The sequence below is a fragment of the Nipponia nippon genome, unplaced genomic scaffold (genome assembly GCF_047370975.1).
Source record: "Nipponia nippon isolate SJK-2023a ecotype South Korea unplaced genomic scaffold, ASM4737097v1 scaffold_7, whole genome shotgun sequence".
NCBI lineage: Eukaryota > Metazoa > Chordata > Aves > Pelecaniformes > Threskiornithidae > Nipponia > Nipponia nippon.
The window spans coordinates 27,226,623-27,248,842 of record NW_028262391.1 but is presented as its reverse complement, the minus strand read 5'-3'; the positions used below and the strand labels follow the sequence as shown (position 1 = coordinate 27,248,842).

At 43.9% G+C, this 22,220-nt stretch overlaps 1 protein-coding gene across 3 annotated transcripts in view; it reads left to right on the top strand.

Moving 5' to 3' along the window:
* INPP5D (inositol polyphosphate-5-phosphatase D) overlaps positions 1 to 13,142 on the top strand; it is a 55,689-nt gene extending 42,547 nt beyond the window's left edge. The window contains exons 15-28 of one of the 3 annotated variants that reach the window (XM_087738591.1): positions 921 to 1,059; positions 1,733 to 1,841; positions 1,998 to 2,086; positions 2,325 to 2,406; positions 3,520 to 3,609; positions 3,773 to 3,886; positions 4,996 to 5,078; positions 6,121 to 6,208; positions 6,956 to 7,105; positions 7,872 to 7,965; positions 8,191 to 8,298; positions 8,948 to 9,217; positions 10,781 to 11,357; positions 12,098 to 13,142. In XM_087738591.1, the coding sequence (XP_087594717.1) occupies positions 921 to 1,059; positions 1,733 to 1,841; positions 1,998 to 2,086; positions 2,325 to 2,406; positions 3,520 to 3,609; positions 3,773 to 3,886; positions 4,996 to 5,078; positions 6,121 to 6,208; positions 6,956 to 7,105; positions 7,872 to 7,965; positions 8,191 to 8,298; positions 8,948 to 9,217; positions 10,781 to 11,357; positions 12,098 to 12,100 (1,996 nt within the window). In that variant the 3' untranslated portion in view covers positions 12,101 to 13,142. Of the gene's footprint in view, positions 1 to 920; positions 1,060 to 1,732; positions 1,842 to 1,997; positions 2,087 to 2,324; positions 2,407 to 3,519; positions 3,610 to 3,772; positions 3,887 to 4,995; positions 5,079 to 6,120; positions 6,209 to 6,955; positions 7,106 to 7,871; positions 7,966 to 8,190; positions 8,299 to 8,944; positions 9,218 to 10,780; positions 11,379 to 12,097 lie in introns of those variants that run through there. The other 2 variants (XM_087738590.1, XM_009460500.2) reach the window with 2 other exon arrangements.
* Positions 13,143 to 22,220: the final 9,078 nt, after the last annotated feature.

Here is a 22,220-nt window from a genome sequence, read left to right as displayed (position 1 = left end):
AGCTGTGGTGCGCCCTGGGGCACAGCTGAGAAAGATCCTGCTAGGCAGAGCATGCTGTCAGGAATACCAAGAGGGAAGTGTGTAGCACAGAAATACCTCCATGGTGGCTAATTCTCTATACCCAGCTGTGAAATGAGTTTCCATGGTCTAGGCAGGTTCTGTGCAGCAAAGGACTGGAAGGCAAAGATCCCAACATCGGTGGGAGATCTGCGCCCACGCTGGAGCAGTTGGAAGGAGTGGTTTTGAAAGGAACAAGGACTTGAAATTAAGAGGTTGGCTTTGCCATCTTTCCCAGTCCAGGACCCAGAAAACAGATGGCGTGAGATTTCTGCACAGGGTCTTTGCCACTGATGGAGTTAACTTCTATGGAAGGGTACCCCAGGGCCTGGAATAGCTGCCAGAATCTAGTTTTGTGTTTGCTGCTGAAAGCTGAAGGCAACAGTCTAATGCTGGGTTTCTAGGACATGCAGCTCAGAAAAGCACAGCCCCAGGAGGCAACAAAAGTGGCTTTAGGACAGCTTTCCAGCCTTTCAATTCAGGTGGAAACAGTCTGACACCCAAGGTAGAGCAGGCAGGATCTGCTGTAAATGCCACCGCCACCTCCTCACAGCAGGCTGCCCTCCTGCCCCCCAGCTCCCCAGGCCACACGCAATACAAGCTGCAGCATGAGAGCTGTGCTGCGGTTACTGGTTGCATGAAGTAGTTTGGCTCACCGGGAGACACTGAGCGTGCTACCTGGGCCTGCTGCTGAGGTGCAGCGTGAGGCAGGGGTGGCAAGTTCTTAGCTTCTGATCTACCCTTCTCTACATGTTGAGCCAGATCGGTTCCCACCTGATTAAAGTGGCAGTCTCTGCCAGCCCAGGCATTTAGAAATTGCATGGCAATTTAGTATGTCAGGCAGATGTTTCTTGTCTTGACAGACGCAACCAGAACTACACGAACATCCTGCGCTTCCTGACACTGGGAGATAAGAAACTGAGTCCGTTTAACATCACTCATCGCTTTACTCATCTTTTCTGGCTGGGAGACTTGAACTACCGCGTGGAACAGCCCCCAACGGTTAGGGACTCTACGTGAATCCCTGGAGAGACAAAATAACCGTGTTGCTATAGAAGCACTATCTTTTTCTAATCTAGGGCAAGATGGCAGAAAGAGGGGAGGCAGAAGGGATCCCCAGGGCACGAGTGTGACACCAGTTGAGGGAGAGTAAGGAAATACCCTTTGCCCTCTCCAAGGATTAATGGGCCCAGGGCATGCCAGGAATGCTGTCTGGCATGCTTTGCTGCTCCAGGCAGCATCACTTCCCCAAACCTCCCAACTCTCCTTCCCACTGTGAGCGAGCATCTGTCCCTGAACAGCTTGATCCAGAGATTGCCTTTCTGCTCTATTTGGTTAGCTTTTAATGGCTCAGAACAGGCCATCAGAAACAGGCAAGCCGTAATAAATACTGGATAGGCTTCTGTAGGCGGGAGACTGGTGTTGATGTGCATCTGGTTCTGTGTATGTGTATGCTTGTGTAGGGGATGTGTGGGTATTTTGATGCCTGTTTCGATAGACAAATGTTCAGCCACACAGCAAAGACTGGGGCGTTTCAGTGAAGGGAAAAGTGGGGAAGTGACAGGGGGTACAGCTCTGTGAAACAGTTCAGAAGCACTTGCTGGCTCACCAGAGAAGGGAGTATTTATAAGAAGGTTTTGCATCATCTGCAGCTCTGCTGTTTCCCTGTTGGCAGGAAGCAGAGAATATTATCCAGAAGATCAGGCAGCAGCAGTATCCGGAGCTGCTGGCTTTCGACCAGCTTCTCATAGAAAGAAAGGACCAAAAGGTGTTTCTGCAGTTTGGTAAGATTCTGAGTTTGTTGGCAGGTTCCTCTCCCATTTCCAGCAACTTTCTCTGCCAGACTTGATGTGGGGCAGGGTGTACAGAGCAGCGGCTGTCTTGCTCAGATGAGAGTTCTCAATGGGCCAAACTGTAACAGAGCTATCTCTCTGTTTTAGAGGAAGAAGAGATTACTTTTGCTCCGACCTACCGTTTTGAACGAGGTACTCGGGAGAAGTATGCTTACACCAAGCAAAAAGCTACAGGGGTAGGTGAAAACTGATTTCCCTTCAGAAGTATATGGCAGAGCAGGGAAAGTAACTCCTACAGAAGAAAGTGACCTAAACCGGTCTCTCCATTTGCTGCCCTTGTAGTGTTTTGAAAGGAGTCAATACAAACAAAAAGATTTGACGCAAATATATAGTGCTTGAGCAAGTGAATTTCCTGTTCTTTTGTGAACTGGTCCTTTCCCTTCTTCTTGACATCGCTTCTCCTTTGGTTTGCAGATGAAGTACAATTTGCCATCCTGGTGTGATCGAGTGCTCTGGAAATCATACCCCATGGTGCATGTTGTGTGTCAGTCCTATGGTGGGTAGATAACAGATTGTAGATAGCAAAGCAATCAGTCTGAAACGGAAATGATTCAGAGCACAGTCTGTAGGATCTCCCTGCACTGCCAGGCACTCAGCATAGAGGGACCTGATGTTAAACCAGGCAGAGTGGAGCCAAATCTCTCTGCCTGTAATCTTACAAGGTTGGGAATTAATTGTGTTATTCTTTTATATGCAGAATACCACTCAGACAGCTGCAGCTGTCCAGCTTTAGGCCACGCTGTAGGATCACTTTACGCCAGTTATTTCATGGCAACAACCACCGCTTTTCCTGTGCAGTTACCACCAGGAGCTCCTTACTTGATGGTTACAGAAGGACTGTGTGGTACCAAGAGCCTGTTCCCTCTCTTGCTGAGAAGCATTACAAAAGTGCAGTGCAGGGAAGAGATGAAGCCCACAGGACCTGTTTAAAAAAAGACTCAGATACTAGTTCCTGAAATTTCATTGACTATATAGGACCACGCATCTGAGTATGATGTTGATGGTTTCCTATGCATGGGATTGAGAAGAGGGCTGTAGAAGTCTCTCGGGGGATAAGGTGGACTGACCTGATCACAGAGCCTATGATGATGAGGTGTGTGGTCAAATAAGCACCTCTAGAAAGTCTGGCATCTGCTTTTATACACTGTTCTGTTCAATGGATGGGGCTTGCTGGAACTCCGTGTGCGCTTAGGTCAGGTCAAGACCGTGCCCACTCACTGTTAATCTTGGGTCACGAGTTGCTCTGTAGCACTGAAGTAGCACCAGTGTATTCTTGTGTGATTTCCTGCCATATTGGAGCTTTAATTAGCTGTGCATGTTGCAGAGGCAACCAGGAAGCCTGCAAGTGCATTTTGTACTGGGGGAATCTAACACTGACAGTCGCTTGCAAAATGATATGGTAAAGTTGTGTCCGTTAACCAAATCTTTATGTATTTTGACAAAAGAGTTACATTCCTATATACTAACATGAGATTATGTAGAAACACCTTTGACTAGAGACAGTTACCACAGCGACAGTTATGTTTTATGGAAAATTACCGAATAATATTTCTATCACAGCGATCTCACTGGAGCAGGGCAGTAACTATCCTCCCTTTCTTGTTGGCAGGCTGCACCACTGACATCATGACAAGTGACCACAGTCCTGTCTTTGCCACCTTTGAAGTGGGAGTCACATCACAGTTTGTTTCAAAGAATGGTTAGTCAGGCTCGGTGCAAGTGTGCTGTCTGCATCTTTGGATATAAAATGCAGTGCTTTGTATATGTTGAAAGCAAAAGTTGATTCTTAGAGAGTCCACTCAAAAATGCCTTCTCTCTATCTCCTACTGAAAATGCCATTATCTTCCCCTCCTCTTTCCTAGACTCCAAGTACACGGATTCCCAAGGGGAGATAGAGTTCCTGCACTGCTACGCTACTCTGAAGACCAAGTCCCAGACCAAGTTCTACATCGAGTTTCACTCTAGCTGCTTAGAAAGTATGGTTTTGCCCATCTTTATTCTTTCTATCAGCTTCTTTGGATTAGCTCCCCTTCCTCTGGCTTTGATCTAAATAAACAGCTGTGTAGGTCACTTGTTCCAGTGCAAAAAAGGGATATCCTAGAGATTTGTTGTAGTTTACAAGTCATCCTATACTGTCAGCAATACAATTGAAAACCCACAGCCATTCAACTGTAATCCATGCTTAGACGTGTAGCCTTCCACCATTTCTTCCATCTTGTTTGGCAATCTGATCATCTCTTTCTTGAAGAGAAATGTGGTGTTCTTGCTTATCCCACAGAAAATCTCTACTTAGCAAACACGTGATCGATTAAATTTCTAATCGTGCCTGCTACAAATGATCAGGTGCTTTCAAAATAAAGCATCTGCATTATGCTAATAAAAATAATTTAATTACCCTGGTTTGAAAAGAATAAGTCAGAGGATCAGCTTAAAGTGAGGGGAAAGATAGTGACTTGATTCTGTAAATGGGACTGTGTACCGACCAGTGCTGCAGATTTTACTCCCTGTCCCTGTGCTGCAGGGCTGAGTCTCAGCTGTTTATGTAATGCGAGCCTACGTGCCCTTGCTGTGTTTTTTTTTTAAGCGATTCCCCATCACAGGACTGCTCCTGTAAGTGGGACAGCATGCCTTCGGTGTATGCTTCATCACATTATCGCATGTCAGAGCGCTGTGTCAAAGACAGTTCCATAAAAGATTATTTTTTGGCTGTATCAAAATTTGCATAAATTTCTATGGAAACAGTGTATTACAAATCTTAAATTAGAATTTCAAAAGTGTGCTATCTTGAGTGGCGTAGGAAGAGCTGTCATGTTCTTATCCTCCGTCCATGTATGCACCGAGCTTTTCAGTGCCAAGTTTAACTGTAAAATAAAACCATTTAACAATGCTCCAGTAAAATCACTTGTAAGTTTACTGGGTAAACACTCACCCAAAGCTCAGATTTTAAGCTTCTTAATACTTTTAAAACTTGTGTCCAAGTGGGAAAATAATTGTAGGCCTTTTGGAGATCTAGCATCTGAAAAGGATTTGTAGCCAAGTTCTTGCTGTCCCTCTTCTGGTGAACTCCTTTCTCATCACTTTGCAGGTTTTGTAAAGAGCCAGGAAGGAGAAAATGAGGATGGGAATGAAGGGGAGCTTGTGGTAAAGTTCGTTGATGCTCTTCCAAAGGTAAGCTGGGGCTCTGTTTCTATATCCATATGGAAGAGAAGCCTTCCACTTGCATCCCATAAGCAACATCACATCTTTTGCTTATATAAACATTACTTTCAGGAGCATGGTTGTGGTCTTGTTTACACTCAGAAGGGACTGTGAGAATGCAGGATGGGCTTCAGCTAAACAGAGTATGTTATAAGCAGGAAAGGACTTTCTTGCCAGTATACTTTCATTCCTGTATCAGGAATTTTGCTGGCCTGATTATGTCACTCAGGAGCATGACTTTCTTCTCACCTTTTTAGTGAACATAACTATGCTGACAAGTCTTTTAAGAAGGCCCTTTTTTTTTTTAGTTTTAGATGGAGAATAAAACAGCTGTGCTGGAGTTTCTTTGCCCTGTGAGACAAAGATTTTTTTCTGGGTACTTTTGAGAAAAGTTGACTAAGTATTTTTTACCTGTGTTAAAAAGACCATCAATGGCCAGAAGTAGTGTTCTGTCTATCAGTAGCAAAGACAAGTCCTGTCCTTGAGATCGGAGCTGTTCTCCATTTCCTGACATGGTGGGAGCTGGAAGAACTATCAGAGCTCTTGGATTTGGAGCAAACATGTCAGTACCCTTCTGAATAGCCCAAAAGAAGAACTGCTGGCTTTGGAAAGAGTGCCTTACACTGACAGATTGGGGAAAGACTCTCCAATAAGTGATTGTAACAACAGCCAAACAGATTTTTGGGAACAGACTGCAATCAGAGTCCTGATCTTCCTCCTAGAGCAATTTTCAGTCCGCACTATAGGAAAAAACTGCAGGTCAGCCCAATGTGAGTGTTTGATTTGTAGCATTCTGTCTGCTGTGCTGGGAGTGAGAGTGGGGAGACTCTAAAAGATTGTAGCCTTGTACCACAGATCTCCAAATATCATTGAAGAGGCTGATCCTGGGGGTGACATGATACCCTCATGGGTCTGTCCAGCTGAGTTTTGCTCATTTGAGACTAAGGCACAGGGAGAACTGTGTTCATGTAGACCACCTATTGTATTGACCCACATTAACTTGTCTTTGCAGCTGACTCCAATTATTTCAGACCCAGAATACCTACTGGATCAACACATCCTGATCAGCATTAAGTCATCAGACAGTGATGAATCTTATGGTAAGTGCTTAGCTCTAAAGTTCTGGATGAGTCAAAATCTACTTAGATTTTTCCAAACTGCTGAAAGAGTGGGAGAGAACAGAAGTTACTCTTATAGACTGAACATCTATGATGCTCTGACTTCTGATTTAGAACTCAATACATACAAAAATACATTGTGGGCCATATTTTGTGAGGTAATGATGATTATGAACTAGAAGCATCAAACTGTGTGAGCTTTACCAGCCCTAAAAGAGCAGTGGCTTAAAAAGAAAGTACTTTACGGGAATCAAACCAGGAGTCAGTCTGTTTACATGGGTTTGTTCAGAACATACAAATCCTGTTTCACTTGCACTTACTTGATGCATTTCTCCTTTTTACAGAAAAGTCATTGTCAGCGCTGCTTGCTTCCAAATTCTAACCAGCCAGAGACTGCAGTCCTTGTCCACAGAAGGCTCTTTGCTGAAATCCCGTTAACTGAAATGGCAGTCACAGGCTCATGTTTTCCTTACCAGTAATGGAAGCTCAGAACCCTGTAGGCACCTGCCGGTGTCTCCAATGCCCAAATCCTTCACACATATGTGAAGAAGTGAAATGAATGCCCCTGATTTCTCAAGAGATATTACACTCCTTACTGTGATCCAAAGCAGATTCTCTCCAGTAATCTCAGCCCTGTCAGCATAGTGATAGTAGATGACTGACATGAGAAAGAGATTTCAATGCTTTTTTTCTCAGTCCCAGGTTCATTGTCTCCTTGTCATCCTCCAGGGGAAGGCTGCATTGCCCTGCGAATAGAAGCAACAGAATCCTTAGTTCCTATCCATACTGCGCTGACACACCATGGTGAGAAAACAGGGGTCTTCCAAGGTGAAATCAAGTTACAAACATCACAAGGAAAACAGAGAGAGAAACTGTATGGTAAGGAATGAGATCATCTCTGCAATGCTCGCTCTAGAGAATATCCATCTCAAAAGACTTCTGATAACTGTCAAGGAATTGAAAATTATCCTTGCAGTGCTTTTAGTCCCAAAGAGGCAAGAGCTTTTGATGCTGACTGCAGGGAGATGTGAGTATTGTTAGTTGTCAGGAGTATACCTGTACTCTTTCAGAAAGACACAGCAATTCCATTTGGGTTTTTCTTTTTCATCATTCAAGTAAATTCGGCAGACTGAGAGAGCCCCCTGTCTGTCACTGATACCGATTTTATTGAATGGTGATACCTTATTTCCACTTGCAGTGGCGATATGACGAGGTGATGAAGCTCTCCCTGCTCCAGTCACCCTGGGGAACATCTGCAAAGATGTGAGGCTCTCAAGGAGCAGTTCCTCAGCTAAAAGATCACAAACCTTGCTTGTTTTCACCTTGCTACCTGTTGTTCTCTGAATTTCAGAGTACAAAAGCAGCTTCACGACATTTACTATTATTGTCAATGGTAAAATGACCTGTATATGCCTGACTTGGGGGATCATGACCTTTGTATTTCAAGATACACACTTTTTCCTATGTCAACAAAACATGATATGTATTAGTGGGCAGTTAAAAACATAATAGCAACAACTGTTTAAAACTGTCTCACTGTCATTCTGATAGACAAAGAGAGATGCCTTAATACAAGCAGTAACACAGAAAACTTAGGGAATCAGACTCTGAAGCTGCCAAAACGCTCTTTCTTTCTTTCCTTCAGATTTTGTCAAGGTTGAACGTGATGAAATCGCTGGGCAGAAACCAAAGAACATCAGCAATTTAGAGCCTAGCAAAGACTGGGATCAGACTAACAGGTAAAGGGCAAGTGGGTAAGTCAGTTACAGAACTAGTTGGCTCAATTAACGCAAAGCGGGGCTTGCTGTGGCAGCAATGTATTAATATGCATGGTGAGCACTGGGAAGCTGCCTTTGCAGCTCTCTGGTCAGGTCTGGTCAATTCACAGCTTCAAAAGCTGTGAATGCATTAGTCAGACTGGGTCCCTGCACCCCACTTAAAAAGGGCCCTTTTATTTCCCACAGAAAGTCAAAACCTACTCATCTGATGGCCAGAGAGGCAGCAGCCATTGCTCGCTATTGGGGGAGTGCTTCCTCTTGTCCAGACAACCCAGGAAAGGAGGACATGTTACGGTAATCTTGCTGCTTTACCTCTGCGAGCTTGGGGTGGGAAGCTATGCTCAAACTGCCTGTCTTTTCCTTTCCAAGAGTCATAGGACGCTTCTGGGTAAAGCTGTCCTTTCACTCCAGTTTCACAGGTGCATTTCTTTGCAGGCAGCTTCCTGCCTTCTGCCTGTTAGTCTATATGGGTACACCTCAAAAGGCCAAATGTCTCTCCTATTGTTCCAGCAGCATACTCCTATGCTGCGCAATGCTGCCCAGTGCTGCAATTTGCCTCTTGCTTGGAGCTGTCCTGCTGCAGCTGCCAGCTGAACTGCTGGGTCCAGAAACCTGTAAAAGCCCCTGTATGTGGCTGCAGAAGCTGAGCGCTTTCTCTGTAGCCTGGAAATGGAAGCATCTGCCACAGCCAGAAGAACTATTTGGGGCTGGGGGAGGCGGCCTTGACCCAGCTGCTTCCTCTCCAGTGACCCAGGGGAGGGAGGCGCTAACAGGACTCCCACTTATTCTCTGATTCTGAAACAACAGTGGAAAAAAAAAAAAAGTAGGTGGTTTTTAATCTAAGCAGTCAGTGGGCACTAACTCCTTTGTAGCTGGCAGGGAGACAAAAAAATAAATGTATTTGTGCATGTATCTTCCTAACAATATTTCTTCTCTTCAGCAGCTCCACTCCCACAGACATCAGCAACCCCAACTACCTGGGGATGGCTGCTTTCTCTCAGCAGCCCTCTGCAACCAGCCAGCTTAAGCAGATACCTTCACCAGACCAGCCACTTTCTCTCTGGAGCTACGAGCAGCAGCCCAAAGAGGCTACCTCCATAATGGGACAGAGTCAGTCATCCTCCACATCACCCTCCTTGTCGCCTCTGTCTCCAAAAACATCCTTCCAGCCTACAGTAAACAGAAGCATTTGTAGTCGGAGTCAAGAGTACCTGTGAGTCTTTGAGTTTTGCACTGGGGCTAGTCCCCTCTCTCCTGTTGTTTTGCGCAGTCGCTATTTCATTATCTGTTTGGAGAGTTGAAGGTGCAGCATATTCTTTCAGTTTTTTCTCTCTAGAATTAGAAAAAGATAAGTGAAGGTCACAAGTGCAGACATATTCACACACTCAAAGAAAACTAGTGTAGTAGTTCCTCAGACTTTTGTGAAAGGAAGGCCAAAAATATAAGTTTAATTCACTACCAAGAGAAGAGAAGGAGAAAACTACAGAGTTGACTAGTAACAAAGAAGAAAAGGGAAGAGTGTGGCATAGATCTTTTCACTGGATGGGAAGGAGAGCTCCTTCACATGTCATATGTGAAGTACTTTAACTGAATTTCTACTTACACTACTATACAAATGTCCAGCTTGCTATAGAAATTATCATCCATGTGCTGCATCTGTCTCAAGTCTTGATGCAGAATTTCCATCCAGCAATTGAAAATATCCTGTCCCTACCCAACTTAGTAAAGTGATGAGGCTACACCACCCTAGCGCATGTATGCATCGTCTTTTTCATAGTGACAGCTGCTCTCTGAGTCTGGGCTAGAGTTCGCTGGTAAATGTATGTGGCACTCTATAAGCCAGAACTTGCAGAAGTCAGAGCTGCAAGCACTGCCTCAATCTGTTATGTACCTGACAACGCTTCATCATGCTCTCAGCTGTTTGCTCCTGCATGTACTGACTTCCAGAAAATAACTTGAAGCAAGGAACACAACTCATCTGAAGACACCCAAAGTACATGTGCCACTCACCCCTATTCTGCTCTGTTCAGTGAATCTGTGGTTGATCTTTAAGTATTGTGGCAGTTCTCCAGAGGAAAGCCTTGCCAAATCAGGTCGAGTCATACAAAACCCACGAAACCTCCCTTGTCCCATTGTACAGCTGTGCTGTCATTCCAGTCTGAGCCTCAATTCAAAGGGCTCAGCTGTGAATGCACAATGATTGTCTCACCCTACAGTATATAGCTATTACTTATATATTGTGCATTTGGGTGCATTAAGGAGTTTTATCCCTTCCCTAGGAATACCATGTGGCATTGGTAGCAAGAGGAGATTGACCTAGTTGTAAAATGCTACAGTGTGATGTGAGCTCTTATGTTAACTGTCCAGACAGCCATTTCAATCCTCTCTGCCAGATCTGAGGATCCTTATTAATATTTAAATTAAGATTTGTGCATGTCGCAGAGCCATCAAAGCACTTGGCACAGTTTGGCTGAGTAGCTTATCTCTGTTTAAAGAGAAGCCAAGTAACACTCTGACAAGACTGTAGTCCAGCAGGGAGTTTATACAGTACCATGCATATCTGCTCTCAGTTGTCATGTTAATAATGATTAAACAAAGTAAAAACAATACACAATTCTGTTCTCTCCCCCCGAGTTTAACTGTTATCCTATTACTCCTTTGCATAGTCAGTTTACTTTTATCATGCTCATTTCCTATTAATTTTCTCTTTAAATCAGTCAGTGTCTCTTGCCTGCTCTTTACAAGTCTCCTTTTTACACTGCTTTGATGACTGTAGGCCACCTGAACTGGGGAAAACCACAGCAGAGCCTTTGCTTCAGGAGGAGGGACAGCAAAAGCCAGAGATGTTTGAGAACCCACTGTATGGCTCTATGGGCTCTAAGGGCAAGGTGGCATCAAAGAAAGAGCAGGACTACCCCAAGGCCTTGCGAAAAGAGCAGCCGCCACTGCCTGATCAGAGCTTTCACCTCACAAAGTCACAGGAGCCTGAGAGCAGCAAGACCTCTGGCAAACAACCATCACCACCTTTCCTGGTCCCCACACAGCGATTTCGGTCCTATACCTGCTCCGGCCAATCTGAAGAAAACAATACAGGTGAAAAGACTCAAGGCAAACCAAAGATGACTGCATCATTAGAAAACTCGGCACCGCTCAAAAAAATAGTCAAGCCATCGAGGTCTGAAGTCAGCCCAAACATCCAGGGACAGCAAAACAAGCCACCCCTTCCCTCGAAGAGCCGGGCAGTGCTGGACATGCAGAACTCCAAGGGCCGAGACTATCGGGACAGTTCAGAGCTGCCGCACTCTGGGAAGCATCGGACAGAAGAGGGACCAGTCGGCAGGACAACTACACCGGTGTGTTACTTGTGGGAATAAGGCAGGGTGGAAGTTTTATGAGACCGTGGTGTCACAGCAGAATACTACTAGAGTAGTACCGGCTTAATCACTGTGCCCTCGCTCTGTATTTCCTAACCAAGCTCAGAGCACTGTCCCACAAACTTACGAGGCTTGCAGAGCAGGGGATGCAAGGGAGTATCTTAAAGCAATATCGCTGCAGAAGATGTCACGTTGTGAAACCATGGCCTTAGTTTTGCAAGTAGTTTTAACTTCCTCTGGAATATTTAAGCTTGGTGGCCAGAAGAGGAATGCAAATAGTCAGCTACTTTGTTATTGCTCGTTTGGTGCATACTGCATTGTTTCTGAGAACGTCCAAACTTGGCCTGACAGCACAAATCTACAGTATTGGCTAATAGATTTGCTTTGCTGTAATTAATAAAAAGATGATTAAAAGTAGTTATCTATGGGAAAGACTTATCAACTTAGAACAGTGGTGTCCAAAAACATTACTGAACCCTCCACAGAAATAATCAACACCTACTTTTCTGGGCTGGTAGTTTTTTGTTGTGGTTTTGTTTTTTTTTTGTTTTTTTCCAGAACATCATGAGCTGGATGAGAAGGGGTAGGGGAGGTCTTAGTAAATGGGTTTGGGAGAAAAAGAGAGCCCACTTGAGCAACCTGTAGGATTTTTTTTCCTTCTCCATCAAAACTTTTAGAATTGACAATAGACAAACTGATGTCTCCTCTTGTCTCTACAGTGAAAACGACACAGCAGATGGCACCCTAGGAAGAATCCTGATGGGAAGAAAGATGGAGATGACTGCTTTGTTCACATTGATGTCCTCTGGTCTGGTTCTAAAAAGACGGGGGGGGGGTATTTTTGAGGGTGTATCACCCTCTATGATTTCAAAAGTGTTCTATCTGAGAAATTTATCCTATGTGGCTCAGACCAAGAGGAGCCAGGACCACGATACCAAATGCAAGTTAGCCTTTTGTAGTGTCACTTTGGTACTTCTATTAAGAGGCATGTGGTTAAGTAGATGTATTAGTAAATGCTTTGAAAAAGAGGAAGGTACGGTGTAAGGACTAGGAGATGGAAGGGGTGTGTTTAAAAAGCCCCCTTTCTACAAAAGCAAAATTTTTACTTTGTGTTGCAGAATACCTATTAAAAAGTGATATGTAAAAGAAAGCATTTTGAAAGCGGTACAGCTCCAAAAGCATGTCCTATCCATGGATCAAGGAATTAGGGAAGGGTGGGAAAAGAGGCTGAACAGCAGATACTGATGAATGCCACACACTGTCAACGGAGCCAGCTTTGCCTCTAGTGTGAGCTCCCAGGCTGCGTGCCTGCATTATTCATGCAGAGTGTGAGGGCTGGCCCTTGGCACTGCAGCTCTTCTTTTTTTCTAGCAGGTAGTGCTTTTGCACCCCTAACAGACAAAGGGAAATATCAGAACTACATGCAGAAATGGGAGAATAGGCAGGGTCCATTGGCAGCCTAGGAGTATAGCTCCCTGAAGGGACAGACAGCAGTCATTCCAGCCTGTCTTACAGCAAGCACTCTGCTTTTGAAGGACACTGGCTGGCTGGTTTTGTAGCATTCTTAATAGATTAATGCTGACCTTACTGTACACTTTTGTTCATGGAATGAGAATGACTGATGTTAACACTTGTAACTTCTATTAAATTCATGTTACATATTAATGCCATGGTTACAATTAGGCTATGCCTGTTTGTGACTTCATTATTGCTATTGTTTCCATGTTGATTACTTAAAAATAATAAAAGTCGCCTTTCTGATCATTCTTTACTGAAAATTCAGAACTGCCTGCCACATGATTTAGCTTTAGTTGTTGGGCGTTACACCAGCTCGCTCAGTGACAGTAGTCTCTGCCTAGAAGAAACACCAAAGGCACCAAGGAGTGCAGGGAAGATAGAGCAATGCCGCTGCGATATGGCGACTGAGGATGCATTTTGTCTGTGTGAACAGATCCATCGTGGATACAGCTGGTTTAAACATTCTAGCACATGTTAGCAGGTACAGTTGCTAATTATATGAGTATAGAAAATGTACAGTAATTTTACTGGAGCAGAAGAGGCCAAGCATAGGCTGGTAAGAATGGGTGGAAGAGAACAATCTGTAAGGTAGAAATCTTTTTAAGAGAGGTTTTTCTGCCATACAGGTTGGAATTTCAAGGCATCATTACTGAAACACCTGGCTCTCTAACCTACAAGTCAGCAAGACAGGCCATGAGCTTACATTCCTCTTGCTTTATTCAACAGAATCCTCTCTGTGTAATCCCCGTAATTCAATAGCTGTGGTATTTCCCTGGCCCTGGGGAGCATTTCACTCTTCCAGATTGCAGAAGAACTCATAGGGCCACAGAGTAAAACCTTCCTGGAGCAGGTGAGCTTTCTGTCCAATATGGAGAGTTAGGTCGGTTCCTACTAATTCTGTGGTGTGTTCTTGTATGTTCGGAGATGGAAACGTGACAGGATTCCTACAAAAAGCTTTTAACTTCTCAACAGTGAAACAGGCTCAGATTTTCTGTGTTTATCCACTGACTTCCTAAACTGTAGAAAAGAAAGTATATTCCCCAAAGTTTGCAAAATAAAAGCTTGCTATAAAGCAAGGATAGCTTCTTCCAAAAATATTCTCCTAATTGGCAATACTGCTTAAATTTGGCACGGATTTGCAGATGAGCAGAGTTTGAGAACATTGGACTGCTAAGGCATAATATAACATCCAGGTACTTGATTTGGCCTCTCCTTTAGAAAGGTGTATTGCTGGAGGAGAAGAGAAGCTCTCTGCCAAGTTTCCAGCAGAAAAAATGCATTACTATTCCCATGCTCAAGATGCATGACTTACCTAGCTTGAGAGCTAGGTAAGAATTACCATTTGTGGCTCCAAAGAGAGTCTGAGTTATTCTCTATGACAGGAATGATGGCAAATGCCACCACACTTTTTGCAAGTGGAAAATGTTCAAAAGAAGGCTCTGTAAAGAGCTTTCTGAGGCCTCTGTAGAAGAGAGAGTTCTCAGGTGAGCAGCTTAGACATAGAGTGGTAGAGATGGGCTGGTGCAAAAAAAAGTAGTGGGACACTGCACAGTACTTGTCTTTATGGTAAGACTAGCTGTACCTTGAGATGGTAGAGTTGATAATGCCAACTGTGAGAGCTTGCCAGATGTGAATATTAGAAAACTGAATTTAACAAGTCTTGTGCTTATGTTTGTTTTGTTTCATTTTTACTTTCTGTCATAAAGCCTTTAAGATGGTATCTACTGGTTTTACTGCCTGTGTCCTGAACCAGATGAAACCATGACCGAACATGAGCTGCTTCTGTCTCTTATGTCCCTGGGCCTGTGACTCTCTTGCCAAACCAGGCACATTTTTCTGCAATCTCTATTATTGTCCAGTTAAGTTGGTACAGGCAGTACGAGTAGAAGACATGAAGTGAAGGGTATGAATTGTCCAAAAATTTACTGATTTCCCCTAGATGTAGTACTTATCTGTAACCTTGCGTCCTTTATTTTAAATTCTTAAAATAGCTGCAGTCTTAGTGTACTTATTTCCATGGAGACCCAGCTGTCAAAAATGCTTTCAGTTCCCAGCTACAAGATGTAATGTTGTAGAACACAGTAACTTTTTAAAACCCTTTTTCCTGCCTGCACCTGATGCATCTAACGAAAGCTTACTTGTCCTCTCAACTGTAAAACTACCACAGGGCGCTGTTAAAGCTTTTCCTAAAATGCTGCAGTGGGCTACATATTTCCTTCCTGGTAAAGGTAGGGTCTTACAGAAAAGGGCTCAAGGAGGAGGGAAAATAGAAGGAAAAAAACAAATGGAAGATGAGTTAGTCACTCCAAAATACCAAGGGAATAATGTTGATGTTGTTAGAAAGGATGTTGCTTAGGCCTCTAGTCTGCTGGGACCAGGCACTCTCTTTCTATGCAGCTTAAAACTAACCATTTAGTCACTGTCCTCCCATTTGTTTTTAAAATGAAAGTTTTTCTAAAATTTTTACCACATTTTTCTGTGGTCCTCATGATAGTACAATTAAATTAGTCCATGTGATTGAAGGGATGTATTGTCCAAAAACTACTTGATTCTCCCCCAGACAAAGCTTCTAATTTTTATAACATTTTGAAGGCTCAGATATTTGTGTATGATTAAACTGCGGTGTTAGGACAAGCTAACTGACCAAGGTGACCCCGGGCAATTCCCAGAGATCTCCTAACCAATGGCAACATATTGGCTGGAAATGCACAATATCCAAATACTTCTTTTTTATTTCCCTAATCTCTGCCTGAGAGAAATCCACGCTTTCCCCTCTAGGACATTTGCTAAAGAGACTCCATCCCTACCCTCATTTTTTATATCCCTTGATGATAACATAAATCAGAGATGCAGCAGGTGGACTGTGCATTAGGCAAGTTTAGGTGATGGTGAAGGCTTCTCTTGATCTGCAGTAACAATCGACAGTTTGGTGCCGTAACATGTCAGGTGCATCTGCATGGTGCTTGTTTTGTCGAGGCTGATGTATTTAATGGAGCAGTCGATGACTTTCCCTTTTTTCTGTGCACAGCTGAAGCAAGAGTCGAGTACAGCTGGAACTGTCTCACATAGCTGCTCACGTCTGCCACCGAAGAGGTGCTGCAGTCACCAGTGCATTCCCGCAAGTGCCTATGGAGGGGGCTCATTATGCAAGTGCTACAGAATCCAAGTAGTTATTTCAACGTGCCACATTTCCCTAGTGTAGAAAAAGTGTTAGCTGTAGAGGTACAAGATGTTCTTTCTATATATATAAGCAAACATCAGGTTATTATTCACATGAATACGAAAAAGATCTCTTTTCTAATTCCACAGTGTGCGCATGGTGTTGTTTCAAATGTGGCTCTTAATAAGAAGTATTTTAGGATTGTATTTATGTTAAAACTTCTGAAGTCTCAGAATTTCTTTCACAGTTGAATCCCAGGTTGACAGAAGAGAGAGATTTCTTTTTACCTACTGTAATCTGCTGTATTTTTTCTGATGCATAATGAGATAATGCTTTATCTCATTATGCATCACCAAATTTCCCTGAACTTCTGTTCTCAGTTCATTACCGTTATCCTGTTTTATTAATTTTATTTACAGATTATCTTTGTACTAGCTCCCAAGTCAGCTAAACAAAAGGTACGTTAGACATGCAGAGATTAATTCAGCTCTGCAGAACTATCTGCTGGTTCACAGTGTCACGTGTATGAATCCAGTCCTTATTGCAGCCATGGTTTATTTTTGTCACAATTCTCCTTTATTTGATTTCAGCTTCTAGAGATGAATAAAAGTTTTGCCCGAAAAGAGTCAGTTGCTGCAAACACATGGAAGGATATGCTTCAATGTATCCTTTTAGATCAAAAATAACTGACATTCTTCTGTAGCGTTCAGAGAACTGTAATGAAATCTGTATTCTCAAAAACCCAGTATTGCAGGAGACATCACAAAGACTAGCCGTGAGCGTTTCCTGAGATTTGGGGGCTGGACTAGACGATCTCCAGAGGCCCATCCAGCCTCAACTATTCTGTGCTTCTGTGATTATATTTAAATGAAACCATTCTGTGCCAGGGATGGTAATCTGCTACACATTATGGTTATTATTAACGCTTCATTGCATTTTTTTCCAAGGTCTGGTCTAGATTACATACAGGATAAATTAATCTCTCAAATCATTAATCTCTCAAAGCATTAGATTACATCATAACTAATAGAGATAAAGATGGCACACAACAGGGTAGTAAATGTTGGGCTCAGGAAAGAATGAATGAATGAATGAATGGGAATGGATGAAGGAGACAGGGTCCAGCAACAAGCAGAAAGGTTGCAGAAAAGCAACCAACAAAGTAGAGACTTTGTGGAATGAGAGAAAATCCAGCAGAAGGGAGGTGGGTAAAAGCCATCTCCCATAGAAACAGGTCGACCCAGAGAAGGGAAGAAAGACAGACAGCAAAGAAATTGGAAAACAAACAAGAAAGGATGAAGAGTTAGCATGGAAATTATGTCCACTCCATACCTTACAGCAATTTGCATCTTCACAATTATAGCTTGTAGGCATAAAGAAAACGACCAGATGTGGGAAACATTCCCTCTTTTCAAATGTAAACCTGAAGATCCAAAACAAAGCCTAATTTGAAAATGGGGCTTTGAATTTAACTTAGCCTTTGGGAAGGACGCTGGTGATCAGCATCTTCCCAGAAAATGAACATTTCCAGTTCTAAGTCAGAAAGCAGTAACGGAAGTAACCGAATCCGAGCACCGAGCTTCAGTCCGACCTCGCAGTGGGTCTAAAGGGAAACGTCACATCAGAAACTCTTCCACTCAACCTTTGAGCAAGGATCCGTTTCATCACTTGAGTGTCAATCACAACACGGCCATCTCAGCACAGAGTCTCCGAAAAACTAGGCTGGAAGGGACCCTGAAGGGACCCATGCAACCCATTCACCATACCAGCAAAGGGTAAACTACAAAATTCTTCACAGAGGAATGTTTTTAACTGGCCTTATATACCTCCAGCATGGGAGTTTCTCATCTTCCTCAAGCAGTCTGTTTCAGAGCTTTGCTAGCCTCACCAGCCCTTCCTCATCCCTAGTGGGCATTTTTTGGTGGACTTTAAGCCCTTTTAGTCTAGTCCTGTCCCCCGGTGAACAAACAGATCAGGTTATTGTCTTAATTTTCTGACACACCATATTTATATACTGCTCTCATGCTTCCCATTGGCCTTCTCCTCTTTAAACAATCCCAACTGCCCAGATCTTTCCTCTGGGTCAATTCTTCTATATATTTTGGTCATTCTTGCTAGGCTACTTTGACACTCTCAAGTTTTCTTTAAATGTGCTGGCTAAAGCCGGACATGTCTCCACCAGAAGCCTTGCTCTTGCCGACTAAAGGGGAAGGATCATTTCATGTCTCTTGCTGAGGACGGCCCTGTTTATCTCTGAGATGAGGTTTCCCTTTTTCGTGATAGTATGCTGTTGCTGACTCGTGGTCAGCTGGTGAACCAATAAAAACCGTAGGTCCTTCCCTACAGATCTTTCTGCATTCGTGTGCTCAGCTCCTCCTCCCTGAGGTAGTACCTTGCATTTATCACTGCTGAACAGCATCCTGTTTCTCAAGAGAATTTTGAACTGGAAACCTGCTCTCCGGCATCCTTGCAGTCGTCAGTCTGCAGTGACTACACGGGAAACGGCAGCTGCTGCAGGTGTTAAGAGTGGAGCTTGCCATCAGAAACAGAAATGGATTCAGAAGCATGACAGAGATCTCAGAAAATGGACAGCACCTTCCAGGAGTGCGAAAGTTACACAAAGGGCAGGCACAAAGAGTCTGAGTGAAATCCTTTTTAAACATGGACTGTAGCATATAGCTTTTGTCTTTACTGGCACTTTCTGGCTGACTTAACACAGTGTTGGACTACATTTAGACGTTGCGTCTTATCCATCTCTCTGTTCATTTCAAAGTAATTAAATACAAACTGTTGTAATCTGGGGGTAAGATTATACCTCTAGAAGGACACTACACCCCACGTGGTGGAGGGTTTAACCTCGCAGCTAGGACGCACAGGCTGCAGCAGCTTGTGTACTAGGAAAGCTGGGGAAGATGTGGCATGGCCCCACATACAGGCACACCTGAGTGCAGAAGGAAGTTGTCCCAGCGTTTTTTCTTTTTATCCAAGAGTCTGTGACCAGTACAGTGCACATTTCACTGTTCTGCCTGGCTCTACTATGAACCTCTCCGACAGGCACTTAATGTCTGGCCCGTCACCTGGTAAAGAACTGGCCCTCATGGCAGGTAGATCAATAAAGTATGTTGATATTAGCCTTTTCTGTGTCTCTACGCAATCTCTTGCATGCTTGGTGCAAGTATCTCTTCCTTCGCAGCTGCTAACATCTGAAATTGCCTCCCTGTGTTTCCCTCTACTTGTAGCTGCTGAAGAGGGTTTTTTCTCCTTTGCCTTTTTTCCCCTGGATGCACAACTACCAAACCCACAGTAAGCTTTCCATGGGAAGCAAAGTTTCAACCTCTATGGATGTAGAATACAACATACTCTCATTGGAGGTATAGATTTTAATTTTTCACTGTGGTATGAGTTTTCTGAAAATCATTAGATTTGTTAGCTGTCTTAAACTTTTATTCCTGAATTAGGCTGTTGACCAAATTGGCAGATTTTAATGATGGTGGTAGCAGAAAGGCGCTTCAAATGGAGAAAGAAGCCACTTCCAGTCTGAATGAGCTATTTTATCGCATGTGTTCCTGTAACTCTTGTTGATATAAAAGGAGAGCAAGATGACAGATGATGACATGGAGCAGGCATGTGTTACTGGAAAGACTGCCAGAAGCTTAAGCTGAATTTAAGAAAGAGGAACTTTATATTGGAGTGGCAAAAGCATCGTTAGCAGGTATTGTAAAGAAAAAATCAGATTGTCCTGCCCACTATGGAACCATAGGTTACAGAAAGGTGGACATCTTTAACATAGTGTGATTTGTCTAAGATTCAAACATATACAGATGACAATTAATTGAAATCCTTCCCTTGGAACAGTCCAGCAGTTACTGTAAACAGCAAAACATATGCAGTGTTTCTAGTAATTTATCTAATGCTTGAGGACACACTTTTTTCCTTTTTTTCCATGCCATTTCTGCTCACACTGATTCTTTTTCCTGCCATGCTGAAAGAAATAACGGACAATTATTTTCTTTACCAGTTTTAGTGAGGAAAGCCTATTCTGAAAAATAAGCTGAAGGATTTTTGTTGGAGAGGCTGAAGGAAAGCAGGTGGTTGGCAATTCAAAGGTAGTGAGAGACTTTGGGGATGATTATATATTAAGGCCAAGGTAAAAGTCTCAGGAGAGGAGTAACTGAGTCTGATCTCTGTATTTCTGTATTTTCGTCTTCTCCCTTTTTCCCATGCTTCATGTTTGGTTTCCCCTTTCTCTGCAGAGGATTAAGATGTAGAGAAGATTTGAAAGGATGAATTTCTCTCAGTGCTGCTCTTCAGGAGTTCAGTAACTATATCTGTAGAATTAGGACTTAAGCTTACAGTTACAAATAATTTTACATTTTTAAACACCTAATTTGATTTTATGATGTATAAGCAAAAAAGTAGGCTGTGTGCTTATACTTGGCCAAATCAGTTTTGTAGAGAACATGCATAACCTTTTGTATTGTGTACTTGATAAGACAGAGCTGTGCTTGAACTATTATTAACTCAGCCAGAAGCGCTCTCATCTCCAGTGTAATAATCTAGTGAATCATCTATTTTATTCTGTTACAATTTAATAATTGCATCTTCATTCATTTACTCAAAGGAAAAACTAAACAATTTAGGTAGTCCAAGACAAAAAGCTTTATGAATCCTGCCCAGTTTCAAATTAAATTACAATATGGTTACCTAACACCTTAAGAAGTTAAGCAGTTAAAAGTAAAGCAATGAAGCAAGCAGTTACAGATTTTTACATTTGCCAGAGAACGTGTGGTTTCTTCGTGACGCTGGACAGGATGCGCTAGTGCAGTGGAGGCTGCCCTTGTAATTTTTGCTGTGTTCAAAGTAATCCTAGCTAAAAAACCCCAAACCGCACGTCATTTCACCACCACCCTCCTCGAACAGCTGCGTAACTCAGTAAAGCTTCATAACTGATGCTCTGTATGCCCTGCTGGAACTGGAGGTCGTCTTGTGGTGGAGATTTGGGGAAAAAGACTACAAAAACCACCACCAAATAGTATTGCAGGTCTCTTTTGGGTGATGTGGTACATCACCCTTCTGCTAGCAGTATAACTTTTAGTCACTATTTAATGTTCATTGACAGTAATAATCTTACTTCAGAAATAAAAGGCAAAGGCATGAACTTTAGACTCATGGCTGGTAAGCCAGCATGCGCCCTCAGTGCCACATGTGCACCAGTCATTAAGTTCACCAAAGCCCCATCAAAGTGTCACGTACTGCTTGGCTCTGCTAGGTGACATAATAGCAAAAGCTTTTGTTATTCTTTTAGGGAAGCTATTTATGTATATTATGAGTCATGCTTCCTGAAACAGTGTCCTTTCATCCCCTCTTTTAAAAATTAGAAATACCAGGAGATCCTAGTGAACCTGTGGCACTCTCCACACTCCGATCGTTGGAAAAAGATAAGCGGTATTAGTCACATCAGCTTCTTTGAGTCGACTTGAATTCCCAGCTTCACCCCGTCAGCCGCACAAGGAAGGAAGGGAAGCTATGCAGGCTTCCAAGAGCAAGGCGGGATGTTCTCCTGACGGGTGACCTCAGTTAGGGCTGCGCTTTCGGGGCGCTGGGCATTCACCTCCTTTTGGTTCAGCTCAGACGGACCGAGTGTTCAGTGCCTACAACAACCCACTCCTGGCCCCTGCCCAAAGCCACACGCAGCCTCCTCCGCGGCGGGAGCAGTCCCGGCCGCGGGACGGGCAGAGGGGTCTGGTTTCTCCCCTGACCAGGCGCTACCGGGAAGGGCGGGAGCAGGCCAGCCCCAGGCGCCAGCCGAACGCCGATGCCCCCCTCGCTAACCGCAGCTGTCGGTACTTATTCGGCCTGGCACGGCGGGCGCCGCGCCCTCCCGCCGGGACAGCCCGCAGCCAGCGATCCGCCCCGGCGCGGCGGCCGCTCCCGACAGCAACCGCCGCCGCCTGAGGGGGCGACAGCGGACAGGCGCATGCGCCTCTGAAGGGTTGGGCAGAGCCCTCTCAAGATGGCGGTACGTTCTGGATGGCGGGGCTCGCCGCTCTCAAGATGGCAGCTTCCGGGAGGGGGCACAAAATGGCGCGGCGCGAGGCCCCCTCTCCTCAGAAGGGTGTCCACTCGCCCGCCAGCCCGCCTAGCGGTGGAAGTCGACCCCGCGC